At 39.0% G+C, this 17,702-nt stretch overlaps 1 protein-coding gene across 3 annotated transcripts in view; it reads right to left on the reverse strand.

Moving 5' to 3' along the window:
• LOC146467629 (uncharacterized) overlaps positions 1 to 17,702 on the reverse strand; it is a 41,313-nt gene that overhangs the window by 16,661 nt on the left and 6,950 nt on the right. For all 3 annotated transcript variants that reach the window (XM_085125175.1, XM_085125174.1, XM_085125172.1), the window contains exons 4-6: positions 10,169 to 10,273; positions 8,478 to 8,529; positions 1,325 to 1,469 (exon numbers count right to left, since the gene is read on the reverse strand). In XM_085125175.1, coding sequence (XP_084981301.1) covers positions 1,325 to 1,469; positions 8,478 to 8,529; positions 10,169 to 10,273 — 302 coding nt within the window. The remainder of the gene's footprint in view (positions 1 to 1,324; positions 1,470 to 8,477; positions 8,530 to 10,168; positions 10,274 to 17,702) is intronic.

A 17,702-nucleotide genomic window follows, 5' to 3' on the forward strand; every position in this document is an offset into this window, starting at 1 on the left:
AAAAATAATATTGTTTTTTTTCTTTAGTCACAATGAAGACATGTCTGCAAAAGGCTACAAAAGTCCTTTAACCATTAAAACTAATTCTCAAAACTGTAAATAATTCATGAAGAGACAACAAAGGCAATCACTACCGTGAGGTTTGGAGGTCTGATCTTAATTTTCATAAAATTTGGTGACCTTTTGCTTTAAACTTCCACAATAGTTATCAATGGTTTGAGAATCTATATCAAACAAAGTGTTCCATCCGATTTCCAATCACCTCGAAGTCGGTTAAAAAAAAACTGGGCTGCGTCTCATTTTTTTCAACCAACTTCTCTGTGTTTGGAAATCGGATGAAACACTCTCCCTTGTGTTTGCTACACCACTTAATGACTGAATTAAACATCTGACAGGCTGAGGTGGATGGCTGGCTGGATGATACATTGCCTAGATGGTTGACAGCCTTTCTTGCACCAACCAAAATTTTGCTTGGTTCACTGGCACACTTGGTGATTGACTACCTGGCTGGTGGATTTACTGATTAACTACAAAGCTGCTAGGCTTACTGGTTAACTGCCTGGTTAGTAGGCTCGTTGGTTGACTGCAGGGGTGGTGGGTTTCCATTAATCCAAAATTTTTGGTTGGAAATTTCAAAAACTTTTCATGTCAAATTTTTTTCTTCCAAAAACAGGAAAATGGCGCCTCGAAAATTTACACATGAAGAACATGACTGCCATTTTGATCGATAAGACCTACAGCTGTATGTGCAGTCAAAGATTCTGATTGGCAAGTCTTTCTGAAGACAATTATAACAATTGGGGATCAAAAAAGCCCTTCCGGAGGAGGTAGGAACCAAACAAAAAAGTCTACAAAATGGCAGTCAGCCGCAGCGGGTGCAAGGATCAATGGGTTAACTGCCTCGCTGGTGGGTTTACTGGTTAACTGCCTAGCTGGTAAGATTGGCTGACTTGTTACTCTAACTGAACAGCTGATTAGTTGATTGCTTGGCTGATGCACTTGTTCAATGACTTCTGGTTGATGTGCTTAGTGGTTTGACTTTTTTCATTTCCTAGGATTTCACCTTAACTGAATGGTCTTTCACCTTAAACCAGACTGAATGGTGGCAGACACATTGGCATTGGGGACTCGTTGGCTGCCTTGCTGTTTTGCTACAGAAATAGCTAACAATTTGTAACAGCTGACTGGTAAGTTGACTGATAGACTACCTAATGATGACTTGACTTATTGCCTGGTCATTGGAACAACTCATTAAACAACTTGGTAAGAATATGTTAATGGCTGCAGAAAACTTGATTGAATTAAAGTCAGTAGAGAAACTTACCATTTTATTCCTAGCACTAAAGTTGGCTCCATGTTCAGCAAGTACTTCACAGGCATCATTTTGCCCCCAGTGAACTGCTGCATGTAATGGCGTCCAACCATCAACATCTTTTGCATTGATATCAACACCAAGCTGAAGTAGAAGACTGTGGATGAAAGAACATCAATTTTCAGAAAACATAAGTACTGAAAAAATGTACCTAAACAAATTTGATTGTTTAATTAACGAAATGCTGTACATCAAAAAATTAAGACCACACTTGAATGTAGAAACAGATTCGATCCCCGCCAAAGTATTTATTTAAATTACTCCATTATGCTAATCTAAGATCTTACTCCGTTGAACTCGCTTATATTATTCATTCCTTGAGAATGGCTTCATGACGTCGCCGAAACGTCAGAACATTAATAATATCGCTAGTTTTTACTTGCCTGTGTATTTCTAAAGCATTATTAATTACATTAAGAAGCATGTTAAATTCTAAGCTCAGAAATAAAATGTTACAAGTATGAAATAAAGGAAAAAAAAAAACAAGTGCCTGGCAGGATTGAAACCGATGACCTTCTGTATACAAGTCAGATGGTCTCACCTACTATTCATCAAGTTCCAACATGATCAATCTTACGCCTTTCTCAATTTATTTTCATCCTTAAAATCTCCCATCTGTGTTTACTAATCATTACACAGGATGCTTTCAACATTGTTGATCCAAGAAGTATGCAGGCCACATGTCAAATATAAACCTTTCAATAGGGCAAGTTCACCACATCTCTCCCAGTATCTCAGTGGTTAGGGCATTTGACAAGTGTATGGAAGATCACCAAGATCTCACAATGTGTCACACTCTTGACATGGGGAATATTGTTAATCTCTACACATGCTTTCAAAATAATTTCAGACATATTGTTAACTTGACGTTGTCTTCAATAAGTGTGTGTTGTTCAACTCAGTGAAATTCTGTTTTCACATTAACAGGTAGGGTTCTATAAGAAGTGTCAAGGCTAGACACCATCAACCAACAAGCTGAAATTTGTAACCTGGCTACATTGTAGAAGTATAAACAGTATTCTATGGGGGTCATTGTCAGGCATATCCCAGAGCAATCTAAATTGAAGGGCTTGGTACAAGAGAGACTCAAGTGCAAGACTTGGCTTGAAATTCAAATTGTTCCAAATCAACTAGTCTTGAAAGCATGAACAAAATGAAGTCCTTTGTTTATGTTTTGATGTAAATGCAGTTAAATGCTAACAGAGTTAACAACAAAGAGCACCAGGGAGCCAGTTGTGGTCAGCGGTCTTTACAAATGTGTATGCACCAGGATTCCATGTGTTCTTGGATTGAAGGGCATTTTGTAGTAAGAAGAGTGAGAATTTATTGAACATGTTTGCACTTCATAAAAGGCTTTTCTCCCCTCCCCCCCCCCCCTCCTTTTTCCACTGTTTTTAACAGTGTGACTGGTAGCTGCCTTCATTACTGCATGAGGGCTCATAGCTGGGTTGCCAGGATTTGCCAGCCATGGGAATGGTCTCCATATAGGAGCTGGCCACCAAAAGTGGAAGCTCCTGGATTTTTCACACACCCAACCTCCACTTAGCGATGCTTGAATTCAAAGACTTGGATTGTGAAGTCCCTACCCTCTTATATACCTCCACCCTTAAAAAGGGACCCCTGTGGGCAGAGCCTCCCAGAAAAGCCATTATAGGGAGTACCCCCCCCCCCCCAACCTCAACTATCACAGTGAAACCAGGATTTTCAAAGTTGTCAGACAGACATTTGCACAAAAACCTTCTACCATCAATTTTTTGTTTTTCATAGAACTTTTGCTGTATCTAGGTAATGAGTTGCTTATGTCAGAAATGGGGGGTCTCCAACTACAATATCCTTGAGATTCCCATGAGGGAATTGAAAACTTGTGCTTGAATATATATCGTGGATCCTGGAAATGAAACCTTTTTGTTGATATAATATGACAGGATCAAGAAACAATTTTTTCTCTAATATAATACCCTTGTTTTAAAAAATCAGTCTTCTTTTAATACTTTAATGGCCGCAGTGTCTGGTAGTCTAACAATATTGCAAACGAATTCCTAGAATGCAACTTTTTAAGTGAGTGGGTCTATTGAACAAATTCGATCAAATGGTAGCATCCGTTAAAGTAACCATAGCCTTTTAACAACAATTTTTGCAAACCCTGAAGGCCTCAAGTTTTAGACATTGTGTAGGTAGAAAAATGGGAAAAGAAAATTATCTACCCCAAAAAGGGGTTACCATTTGAAAGAGATACACAATTTATGCAAATTTACGGCTATCAGCCCTATATGTGGTGATGCACACTCATTCATGTACGTCACAGCTTAACATTGTGTAGATCCAGAAAAAATCCATACCCACTCCATGGAAGGTCATTGGAAATTCCTAGGTGGAGGGGGGTCTTAAAAGCCAAAATTTTAGAAACAAAGTATGAAGCCAAACTGGAATTTCCTGGGGGGAGGGAGAGTGCATAACAAAAAAAAAAAAACTTCTGTGGGGGGAGCATGGATATTTTCTGGAACCGCACCTTGCAACATGACAAGTGCAGCAAGGATGCACTTAATTAAACAATTAGCATAAATGAGCCTATTTCTAATGACCTACAACACTGACTCAGTGTTTCAGATAACTTTGAAAGACAGAAAGTCAATGAAGAATTTTGAGGGGTCAATAGCTCCCACTTGTTCTCTCCAAATCTTCTTAAGGGGTCACTCACTGAAAAAATGACCAATTTGCATACATGGGGATTTCTAAATGCCTTTACAAATTTTTTTTAAGCTTCTGCTTGTAAAAAAGAAAGTCCAGAAAAATATTTTATTTCTGTATTTTGGGTTATTGCTTCATCTTCATTATCTTAATTGGTTATTGACATGTCCTGTTAAATTATGTATGTAGCATAACACCAAGTGTAACTTTGTGTTACAAGACATCAAATTACCCCTTAACAATTACGTGTATCACAATTTTGCAGAGTGGGTTTTCCACGAAGATTCATTGCGAGTAGAAAACACCCTCTCCATTTTCTCCGCTGAAAGCACTTGGCGAGTAAAAGCTAAAGACATGGAGGCAGCAGCTGAACTCATGGAAATCAAGAGGTTTATTCTACAATACACTAAAAAGCAAGACAGGTTTGCGCAGTACAAAGCGAACAAGTTATCACGTGAATCGTTGGCTTCAAAGAGCGCTAGCCACTTAAAAATCTCTTTACAAGACTCAGAAGAGGAAAATCAAAATGAAAGCGTTGAGATTGGGAAAGGATCTTTTCAGTAAGTGAAAAAACAAGCTTGACTTAGTCTCAACTCAAAATTAGTTGTGAACAGCCATAGGCAGTGTATCCACTGGCAAAGACATAAGTGGCTCTGAATCGAGTGTCAGCAGCTCAGAAGCAATAGAAGCGTGAGAAGCAAGTGAAGACTGTGGTCTGGAGGAAGTTGGGAGTGATACCTCCGATAATGATAATATCCCCCTCGCAAAACTGGCTTAAATAGTTGGAGTGACGGTGATAGCGACAAACCGTTAAGCGTAATTCCCCAAATTTAATTCCTTGTGAAGTGAGGCTGATTTCGTCATATATAAAATGTTGTTTCCTTGGATTAAACAACCAAATAAACCATGTTTAATAGGGGGTGGGTCAGGTAATTTTCAACCTTCATTAGGGGGTGGGTCAGTCAGTTTTGTACCAAAAGTAGGGGGTGGGTGGTGTGTTTTTTAATCCACCACATTTCCAAATGCTCCAGCCCACCCCACCCCAACAGATACTTTTTGCTTAGCACCAAAAGAGATCCAGCAAATTTCAATTTCCCCTTCTCTCCATCTTTGTAGATGTTAGTGACAACTTTTAACAGAACTATTTTTATAACTCTTCAATGGGACACATTTTACAGTACGATGAAATAAATGGGCTAATCAAGACATCGTTGTAAATAACACTGAAGGTGTGAAAACTGAATGGTTCAGTACTGGGAGCAATGATTTGCCAAGGAAGTATATGATCAGCACCTCGCTCTTCAGTAGTGATTGACACGGTTGTGTTGAAGGAATAGGCCAATAAAGAGACATGCCATTTGGCACTAAAAAGATGAAAGTAAAAAGTGAGAGGGCAAAGCTATGTAGCACTACAGATGACATGCATCTGTCATATTCCTTCATATTTACCAATAAAAATATAACAGAGAAGAGGCTGAGCTGGTGTGGAGCATTTTATGCCATATTGTGGCCAAAAAGATGGGCCAAATGAGGTCAAATCCCCCACCTTGGGGGCATATCATGACATCAAATGAAATAGAATCCCTGAGTTTTTCATCCACAACAATACATGCAGTCTGCAATTAAGCACAGAGCAGGTTGTACATAATAGCACAAAGCAAGTTATTTTATTTTTCTTATTGCTCTTTGCTACCTTCTGGTTTAACACAAATTGACCACCTAGACAGTTGTAACATTACCACTAGATCAACCGTCAGTGGTGAGTGGTTCTATTGTGTGGTCAGTAGACAAATCAGTCAAGACCCAGTCATTCTTCCTCTCAACCCAAGACTGGATGGTAGAGTGGGAATGCATTACATGGTCCAGTAATAAAGGTTTCCAAGAATGCTGCTTAATTGGTGATTAGCAATCATTGAAAAGAAGAGTTGACAGCAGATACATCCCAGATGTGAGCTACTAGTGCAATGCCATAACATGAAGAGCCTAGTAGAGACCATACTAGGGGTATGAACATCCACCCCTAGCCGCTGTTAATGCCAGCTTACAACTGCACTAACAAATCCCCCTTTTCAGATTAAAGTAGCAGCTGGATAAATGGTTGCCATCCCCTGTTGTTTCCACAATATTAACCTGTGAACAGGCTTCAGAGTGGGGCATAGGGTGAAGAGCTCAGTCTGGGAGAGAAATAGAAAGGGAAGGAGCCTGTGGACATTCTTTTGATGCCGCCATTACCAATGAGTACATGTAATGCGCCAACAAGGTAATGGTATTCCAATCATTCCACTCAGTTGAGTTGGAATGTCAATAATATTCGTCAATAACATTATTCATTGGGGAAATGCAGCAAGACCAAGAGCAAATTTGTCGATTATGCAAAACATTACTGAGCCCGCCTGAATGCAAAAGAGTGGCAGTAATTCCATTTTCAACTCTTTAAGAAACAAGGAATTGCTTGTTGCTCCTGTTTTAGCTGAGGAAAGTTTAAGAGTAGGACATTATTTACACAATGGAAATTATTATTAATCGTAACAGTCTTGCCTTTTTCCAACTCAACAAGTTGTCCACTTGGCACACTTGTACCTGGTGTTTAGTCAGTGTTCATTAGCCATTGTAACAAACCTTTGGAACAGTCGGAAGATTCTGCTCAATGGGACACCAGCAGTGTGAAAGTTACAACTGCAGAACATAATTGTACAGAGTTCCACATTTCTTTCAGTACTCAAGTAGGCAACTGGAAAATCAAACTCTTGCTGAAACCAGTCGGTAAAATTTCCAAAAACATCTTGCTTTTTAGCTACAAATTCTAGGCACACCTGCTCTTTTTCTGCCTCTCCAAACTGGAAGGAAGAAGCTCAGCCTCATTGACAAATTTCGTGTAAATTTGCACCATGAGATGCAAAGCGACGCAACTTAAATAAGACACATCTTATCTTCTTTGAAGAGGGTTTTCAGCTGTTCTTATTTTGTCCACATCTTAAATATGACGTGAAGTTCCTGATATAAATACTTTCGCATCCTAAATAAGACGTGAACTACAATGTATAAGTGCACATGCATAACAACAAGATATTTTTTGACAAGACACCGCTCGCACCTTGGCTAACAAAATGGCTTTGCAGTGCTAAAAAACATTGGCAAAGCCACAAACAAAACAGCATCTTCCATCTGTAACATGTGATGATCGCATCAATCCATTGACCGCTCTCTACTGACTCTTCTTGGATTTCTGTCGTATTCTTTGCATGCAACACCAAGTTTATGGATTCTCTCAACAACATGGTCTTCATAAGAAAAGAAGACTTCTCAAAGTTTAAAAAACATCTCTGAAAAAGTCTGCTCTTTCCGACCGCATGCTTTTGTTCCTTGCTACATTTTGCCATCTTGGATTGTTGCAGATTGTTGCTTATGGTAACACTGCATGTAAACAAGGCTGTATCAAAATAAGACGCAAACCATTTATACGTGATCTTCACGTCTTATGTAAGTCACAAACGTATAAACGGTACAGTTCACGTCCTATTTAAGACAAGCCTTACTTTCTCCTGTATAAATGGCCCTAATGTGTCAATATTCTTTGCAGAGCTGTCAACAGTCATCTAACTAACCAATCAGCTCATGATACCAGAATCTGGTGTCATGTAACTAAAGGCATCAAAAGAATGTGGACAGGTGCCTTCCATTTCTTTTTCACCCCAGGATCAAGCTTGGCTCACTCTGCTTGCTGATTTTTCTCTTTGCCCTATACCCCACTTGAGAGCCTGTTTGCAGGCTACCACTGACAATATCAAATATCCAGTACATTCCTAGCCCACCCAGCATACATCTGACTATCAATAAAATGTACAATCACATGTTTAATGGATTTTGTTCTCCAGGAAAGAGAACAAGACTACGGTTAGCAGACAAGGGGTACTTAAAAAAACACACTAGATGATTAAAACAGCAGCAAGGAAACAATCCCACATTATGTATTAACTTAAGTTTGTTTTGCCACAGTCCTAGATAGGGTTTAAATTTAAAGCAATAACCTTTTACACCAGGAACATTAAACATTAAAATCCTAATTTAAGAATTTACAACAGACCTAGGAAAGTAAGTATATCCACCATTTTCCCTGCTTGTTTAGTTAATCCTTTTGTGGAGGTGAGGTGGTTAATAGATAGTTCATTGGATGTCAGATGGTGGTTTGAGGCCTAACCACTGTCTTGTTTCTTTGGACAAGAAACTTCGTTCAACTTGTGTCTCTTCACAGTTGTTGTACAAATGGGTACCAGAGACATGCTGCTGCTGGTAACACTGTAATGGACTACATGTAGCATCCCAACCTCTACTATACTGTGGTTTGCAATTCTGATTGGCTGTCAACACTCTGACAAAATACATTAACACATACACGTGTAGACAAAGGCAAACTTACCTTATTACTTGTAAATAACCTTTTGAGGCAGCAACATGTAATGCAGTTGCACCTAAAAATACACAAATGATACATCTTCGTTATTTCACTGTACTTACACACTTTTGATTTACGTCTCCAGAAATTTACAAATTGTTTGGCCAACAAGCTTTTTTAAAAATCAGATTAAAGGGCAGACCTCAGATAAGTGTGCTTCAAAGGGATGCCATAGGCTAGCAATTTAATTATTAAAGGCAGGAAACTACTCAAGTCCTGCCCACTTGGACAAAGTTATCCATATTGCAATGAATTCCACCTAAAGTCATTTGAGCCAATTAGTTCATTGCCTTCAACAAGACACAGCACCCACTGGAGCACCAGCAGGTATTCTCTTGTGAATGGGCAATCACATTCAGTGCATTACTATAGAATGCTGGTTAACCCCGTGGAGCAAATCACATCTAACTGTTATATTAACAAATTATAAAGCAAAGAATGTATCGTCTTGCTAAAAATGGTGAAAAAATTAATTCTAAAATTTTCAAAACTTCTTCCACAAGAGGGATGAGGAATTCAACCCTTGTAAAAAGCTTCTGATTGGTACAACACAAGAGTACTAGTCACCTACTTTAAATCCTTTTATGGGCTCTGAAATTTCAACTAGTTCAGTGTCTACAAAATGGTGAATTAATTGGTTTATGAAATTACTAATGAAACAGTCGCCGTACCAGAAAAAGAATTACGAAAGCCAGCATGTCTACATGTGACAGTAAAAATGTGTAAACATGCCAAAGATTGGTGATAAGTCAGGACAGTTTCCTTGAATTCATAGGGCCTGTTTACATGGAAGGCAGGTGATTCAGGTACCCAGTCCAGAAAAAACATAACCCACCTTTACATGTTGAATTTCTAGGCCAAAAAAAATCGTGGACAAATTGTGAAGTATTTTGTCTTGTGACACACATAAATTTCGCTACACCTTTTCCGGGATCAGATGGATACCTAGTTTAATACTGGAAAATTTGTACAGCAAAGATAAAAATCAAGTGTCCAACACATTACAAAATACTCCACCATTTGTGGGGTCTCCTCCGCCATCCACCATTTTGCAAAGACAAAGACCCTGTGGATGAGGTTGCTTGATCTGTTGTATCACAAGAAATCCATCCTTACCCTTAAGAGCTTCTACAAGGTATAAGTTAGCTACGCTATTCAACAAGTCCATTCAGGGACTCAGAATCTGCCATGACCTCTATGTCACCTCTATAATGACTGATTAATCAATTAAATATTGATTTTACTCAATGACTGATCATGGCGAACTATGGAGTGATTAATCATTAATTACTTGTTCAGTCCATTATGTTATCCATTTGCTATTTCTGGTTTGTCATTAAAACGTTTGGCCCCCTTGCACCAACGTTGCAATTCTACATGCATAAAATAATACAACAGGCCCCAGTTGTTCAAAGGCCGGATAACTTTATCCGGTGGATAAGGCGCTTTTCAGGGTCTAAAAAATACTTCACGTTAAATGTTGTCCAAGGTTTTTGTACACTCCCAAACTAAGCTGTGGTTAGAGTGTTCATATTCGCTTGTACAAGAGGAAATATTGAAATCTTTGCACAGATTGAAACTGTCGGATAGTGACTTATCCACTGGATAAAGTTATCCGACCTTTGAACAACTGGGGCCAGAACTGTTGAGAGTACCTGATTTATCTTTATTGTCATTTATTTTTCTACCATTCATCCAACTTTGAGCATCTTCTAACATTATTCTTTCTTCTATACTTCTCGCTAGTTCTACATCAATTTCTGAAAAATAAAAAGAAAGCAGTATTTAAATTCTCAAAAGCAACCCCACTGTCAGTGATTCACACAGGTGGAAACGGCGTATGTACCACAGACAACCATAAAAAAATAAACAAACAAAGTCCTCACAAAACAGTTCACACTCTAAGTAACACGGTTGGACACAGTTCATCACACTTGCTTACAAGGTGAGGTGATCCACTAGCAGCAAGCAATCTTTCTTGTTACAGCCAACTATACGTGCCACTTACTTCACATTAACTTCATAGTTTGGATCCCCCCATAGCAGGCAAGGGAACACAACCCTTGCTGCCCATTACTCTTTTTAAGTACAGTCGAACCTCCACTAACGGCCACCTCTCCACAACGGCCACTTTTTTTTGTCCCGGCAGACAGTCCATACATTAGCTCTTGTTTAAACCTCTCTACAACGGCCACCTCTGTACAACGGCAATGGCCACCAAAGCGCGTCCCCAACTGCCAAAATAACCTCTCGACAACGGCCAGTATACAGTTCTTTTTCATGTGTAAAAACCTTTTTCTATAAACTGATGCATTATTCAACATTTGTTTTCGGAAAATTACGTTTCTGTATCCATTTTAATGATATACGTATTTTAATTGTGTGCCATTTATATGCTGCAGTAAGCATAAATTGTCTACAATAATATAGCGAATGTTGCGAACCTTGCTCGTTTCGTCTTTCCGGTTAACATTTTGATTCAAAACATTATTTACGTTTAATTGTGTTTTTTATCTATATATATTATTTAAGATTGGATTGTCATTATAGGCTACAGTAAGCATGAACTTGGCACAATAAACATGTTGTACTTCCCGAAAAAAAAATGTCATATGACACCCCCACCTCCCCATAACGGCCACCTCTCTACAACGGCCACTTTCTTCTGTCCCCAAGGTGGCCGTTGTGGAGAGCTTCAACTGTAGCTATAAGGGGCATTCAAGACTGTTGCCTAAGAAAATATCGAAGGAGCCTACAAGGCCAAAAGCTGAGAAGTTGGGAGCACAATCTATGAAATGTTAGGTACTTCAGCAAAATATCTAGGCACCCTGAGCAATTTCTTGGGTACCCCAGGCTATCAGGCGCCTGTTAGGCCACAACCTCTTGGCATTTCTCAATGGACCACCCCAACAAGGTAAGGGAACATAGCCTTTCCTGTCTACTACTCTTTTAAGCAGGTGAAAGGGACACTTCACGACGAACACCCCCCCCCCCCCCCCTCCAACAACAGGAGGCAAAGTAACATACACATTGCTCCCTTCTGCTCCTCTTATCCAGCCACGAGGCCTAGCCTGAGGAGGATGTGTTGGTCACCTCTACTGTCATTTAGTGCAGGTACACACATTATTATAGTTTCACGGCAAGTAGTCTTCACTTGAAGCATAGACCTCTTTCATAATGGAGGGCATAATTAGTATTCTTTTATGTGCATGCAAATAAGCCTTCTTGACCTCACTTTTGAGTGAAAATACTTTTGTTTTTACACATGCTAGCCAGGCCAGGAAGGCTAATTTAAATGCATACAACAGAATAACAATTAAGCCCTCCATTTATGAAAGAGGTCTACATGTATATTACATTGCTTTGGGCCACTCAGCTGTTTTGAGGATGTACTGCATTAAATGCAGCCATTTGCTCCCCAACACATCTATAGTATTTATGTGTAACATGGCAATGCAGGATTCCACATCTACATCACATGCTTAGCGTAGTGGGCCTGTTAGCCTTCTTAATCAGCATTTTGGACCACAAAAGTATAGGATTTTTTTAAAAAATGCACAAAAAAATTTCATTTTGTGCAAATTGCAAACCCTTTTCACAGAAGTTCCTTGGGTGATGCAAATTAGGTTATGGGCCCTTTTATGGGTTTGAATGGTGATACAAAATTGACACCTCTACATCAGTCAGCTGTGAATGTTAAACACCCTGCATTAGGCTATAGCCCCTCTGCCCTCTTCTTAACAAGTCATATCTCTTTGGTGATTCCTCAGGGAGATTTTTGTACTAGCTTAAACAATTGTCTGCAAGACCATCCTTGAGAAAACTGAGTGGCTAACATCTTAAAAAGACTGCCACAGAGATTCACAACCACACCATTTTGTCACACCCCATGTTCCTCAGGTTAAATTTGAAATTGTAAGAGCTGGAAAGCAAACTGTGGTAACCAAGATCTACCTCAAAGTACAAAGCTACTTTCGCTACCTTATGTATCATTGTCTGGTATTACCAATCAACACTGTACAGGTATTCATCAATAGCAATTATTGTACACATTGAAAATGTGCCATCTGAATCCAAGGATAAAAAATCAACTGAATAAATGAATGAACTTTTATGAAAGGAAATTTTTTTAACCTCATTCTAGTAGGTAACTTGCCAACAAACAAGTACACGCTTCACATTGCTGTTGAGATCACTAATATCCAAACAAGACGCTTGAAAAGCGTTAATGCTGCACTTCGATCGCCAGCTACTTCAATGCCACCCAGTATGCATTCAGCATTTTTCAGCAGGTGGCAACACAATTCAGAAGTGACTTCACATGGGTAGCAGAACATACAGTACCGACTGAATCCATATGTACATTGGCCACGGGTTTCACGAGGTGGACGCGAGGGCAGTGCACGCGTTTTGCCCTTGCGTCCACCTTGAGAGGAATGAACAAAGCACAAGAGGAAACCGAGACGAAGCCTGGGGAATCACGCGCTCTTAAATGGCCGTGTCTTTGAGCTCTTAATTGCCTTTGTTTGCTCTTTGTTGTGTTTTATTCTTAGTTATCAGGTCGCATTTACCCAAAGGATTTTCACGGAAACCATACCGATCTCATCGATGCATCGCTCACGGCTTGGGCTACTGTCACTCGAGATCAAAGCATACGTCAATACGAAGGTTTTTGAAGTTAAACTTTGACTTATATAGCTTATTGTTTATCGCTCAGCAAATCTGCTATCAAAGTATCCATGCAGGACTCGAAAATGCCGAATGAAGCGTTGTCAGTGTTGTCAAGCTTCGATTAATTTCGTTCGCAATTTGCATGCGTGCTGCTTTTGTTTGTTTTCCACAAATATTTTTCATCATTTGTATAACGAATGAAACTTTTCTGTTTGAGTGTCAAATAGCGTTTGTGCAGTATTCAAGCGTAATAATTTCCTTTGCCTTCAGCAAAACTACAAACGAACACAGCTGTTGACACGGCCTGCCGCAATCGAAAAGGCTCCATGCGAATGATTTGCATACTTTTGATTTTCATGTCGGAATTTCCGAGTAAAAACATCCATTTCTTCATTCTAGAAAAGTACACACAAAAATATTATTTTCAGCCGCCTAGGTAAGTAAATACACAAAAATATGGATTAGAAGCAAATAACACCATTGCTTGCGCGCGTGCAAAAGCCGACAAGAGGATGCTTACTTTTCAAAACTGACACAAAGCGCATCGCATTAATTAACGTCAATAATAAACCATCGATAATTTTTTTTGAAAGAGAGGAAGGATATTTCTTTATCTAAAGGCAATGAATTCAGGACTTCAAATTTTGATTTAACTTGAAACATTTCCATAAGAACTTGGAGAAGTCACAATTAATGTATATTACGGACAACACATGTCGCGCAAGTCATGCAACATTCATCGGAAGAAAGCAAAGAAATCCTCTTATGCGGGACACATGTAATTTGAGGGCGTGAATTTAAATGGCTAGAGAAAATGCATGGACGGCTTGTGTGCGTAAAATTGCGTGACATAAAGCGCATCACATTAATTACTTAACTGATTAGGCACATTTGATCATATGCACATGTTAATTTGTGCCATACAAATATTAATTATTATTATTATTATTATTATGGTGGAAATCCATGCACCTAAAACAGTCCCAAGACTAGTTTCCTACGCGACGACTCCAAAGAACGGCATTTCAAGGTGACGTTTCATGTTTCATGTGGTTTACTTGAGAAAAAAATCTATTCCACGGAAAACAATAAAATTACAATAGGCTATAAGATGCTATTGTGTCGGAACCTCATCCTTTTGACCAGGGTAGATTTTCAACTTAGGTTTCGTCTCACAAACCACGCGGGCCTCCACGCATTTTGCCCTTGAGGTTCATGCGTGCCAATGTGCATATGGATTCAGGAGGTACTGTAGCTTAAAGACTGAGGTGACCTACCCAACCATTTGTGAGAATCCAGCAAGCATGATCTTTCTAGTTTGCCTCTTGCATGCTGGTCTCTTAACGAAGCTAGTAACAGACACTAGCGACTTGCACTCTTATTACTCTTTAAATTGCCTGAGTTCAAACTAGCCAACACTGAAACCTCTATTAGGAAAGTGCCTCTTTTTGTCAAAAGCACATCTCAAGATGCAGCAAGAAACACAGGTTTCTTAAGGACAGTGTTTGCCAATACAACAGAATTTTTGCACAGTTTATGACTATATGGAAAAAGCAGATCTTAATAAGGGCTGTTGGAATCCCAAAAGGAAAGTGCCACACATTTTTCAGAGATAATCAAGCAGCAATAATTCTATAGAGCTTTGAAATATAGAACAACGTATGGCATTTTCTAAATCAAAGCTACATTTTCAGAGATAATCAAGCAATGGCACATGTAATTCTATAGAGCTATGAAATAAAGAATGTACTTGGTCAATGTATAGCATTTTCTTTCCAAATTAAAGCTCCACTATTTCTGAAAAATGCGTGGTTAACCTTAATTTTATTTTTGGATTCCAGTAGCCCTTGCTAAAATTTGTTCTTCCTGCATAATCATAAACTGCACAAAAACACCTCTGTATTAATTAGAAAACACCATCCTTAACCCATTAACAGCCATGTTGCCCAAAACTGCCTGAGATTTTCCCCACGTTTACATTCGCTCCTCACCCCCCCCCCTAGAAGGGATATTTTAGTCCACTATTGTTTTAATTGTCTTTAGAAAAGACTGACCATTCAGAATCCATTGTCTGCACATATATTTTTCGGCCTTATTTTGGCCTAGACACAAAAAGGTTTTTGCCTATGCAACGAACCCCGTTCTTGAGGAAAATGGCCGACACGTGGAGTTGCGTCTAAATTTTCAGAAGCCGATTACAGGTTTTCAGAAGGAAAACCGACCTTTTCGAAATGGTAAATGGAAAGAACAACTGCTAAGGAATACTCAACAGTTTCAAGAGCAGAAATCCGAGAATTAACGGTGAAGAAATTGTACTTTTAGGAGAAATTGCCATTCTGTTCAGTCGGCGAGTAGCCGGACATCTCAAATCAACATTTACGCCACAGACCTTCTTGGTAACTTTCGAGTGTTTTTAGGAATACAACTTACAAAGAATTACAGGTTTGAGTGTGAATTTGTACTGAAATACTATTCTCATTGAACAATTCTTCGTATTCCGAACAGTTTTTCCAAAAAATTTGAAAAATGCGCTTTGCACGAGTCGAAAAATTCTCAAATTCCCCCAAATCACTTGAGAGTCGGTTGCCTCGCGGCAAAAATTATACGCGTTTCCTTCTTAGGCCTATACAAAGACTTATTTGAATACATTTCTCATTTAGGAAAGCTTTTTTTCTTTTTTTTTTTTCTATTTTCATTGATGAAACGTGACGACTGCCTAATCTTTCATAAAACCTATCTTCTCAAGAGCGGATCAAATTACTGCCATGTGACGCAAGCATCAAATTTCATCAAAATTTTCGAAATTTTTATCTTCAGGTTTGTTTTTTGGGTAACCTTTAATTCACAGCTAGTGTATTTTATTCGATAATTAGAAATTCTAACTATTCTAGACCAAAGGAGTGCTGTTTCTTTGACCCAGTAAGTTGTGTATTTCTACTGCACACAGGGTTAATTATTAACGATATGCTAATTTGTGAAATTGCTGGACTACACACGGACTGCAATGGGTTAAGCGACCACCAATAGTAAGCAGACAGTTACAGTATCAAGCTCACAAAACTGCTAAAATCTAAAGCACAGTTGTACATATCAAATTTGCGTTACACAAACTCATTCCCAGGTTTGACAAAACGTTTTCAGCAAGTTACGCGATAGAACACAAAAACAAAACATACTCAGCTCAGTTCATTTCCTGACGAACTTTTTCTAAGCAAACATATTGTAGAGAATATGTGCAGCTGCCAAAAATATTAAGACATGTAGCCGGCGATATTACCGAGCTATGGACAAGTTCTTGATAAAAACAGAAAATGCATGCTTAACTTACCATAAAGCAGTAAAAACAAGATGCCCCTCTAATGGCATTACACGAAATGCTTAATGTAGCCCCAATTATTCCCCATTGTATGTTTCGCAGATATTTAAAAAATATCCTCCCTTGGCCATTGAAATAATTGTCTGAATGGTTTTATTCAGATATATTGCGTGATACTTATCGTTGTGTTACTAGAAATCATACCAGAAATAACTATGCAATAACGTCATGACCCCGCTGAACTGGTCTGGCCTCCTCTAGCTCTAATCCTTCGATCTGTTTTTTAAAGCGGATTTTCTTTGCTGGGAACTCTCCCAATTTCCGCCGTTTCAACTGTCGAGTACTACCTAGAAGTTATTATTTCGATTTACTGCTTGAAAAAGGTTGGTTTTCTCTCTGAAAACGGCAGATCCGGAGTCTTAAATTCAGACATGTGGCCGCCATTGAACGAAAACAACTTTTCCAAATGATGATTTGCTTTGACGTCACACAAGTAGAGATGAGTGGGTCCCCTCCCTCGTGATATACGCGCAGATAATGGAGTTTGATTGGGCCGCTTTTGTTCAAGACAATCAAAACAATAGATCCCTTCTGGGAGAGGGAAGAATTTAATCTAGTTTTAATGAATAAATCAAATGATGATTTGACGTCACACAGAAGTGATGAGTGGGTCCCCTCTCTCGTGATATGTGCCTGAAAAATAGATTTTGATTGGGCCGCTTCTGTTGAAGACAATCAGAACAATATATCCTTACTAGGGGAGGACAGAGTTTAATGCATAAATTAATGTGCACATTTATGACACCGATGAAGAAAAAGATACCCGACCGAAACCTAGACACGTCATGCCCTGCGGGCATTCCGTGTAATAACCGCAGCAGACAGGATGAGAAACTATTGAGCAAAACTTTCATGCAAGACTTTGCAGAGACTTGTGGTAAGACGATCCATATGAAGCATTTTTTAAGTTTTTCACTGATCAAAGCAAAGTTATCATTCTCGTGGCTAAATGAGATCCTTTTTTGTTGGTCAAAACATTGTGCAATCCCACACAATTTCCGACACAATCGACATTTTCTACCACACAATTTGTCCCCCAAATCCCGTCAGTCAGAAGCCCTGAGTAACATAGGGCATTTACTTCACATAAATCATTTTTTGCTGAAGATCACTAAGACAAAAAGAACAGCCCCCAGCAGAGT

This window comes from Pavona decussata, unplaced genomic scaffold (assembly GCF_977016875.1).
Source record: "Pavona decussata unplaced genomic scaffold, jaPavDecu1.1 SCAFFOLD_134, whole genome shotgun sequence".
NCBI lineage: Eukaryota > Metazoa > Cnidaria > Anthozoa > Scleractinia > Agariciidae > Pavona > Pavona decussata.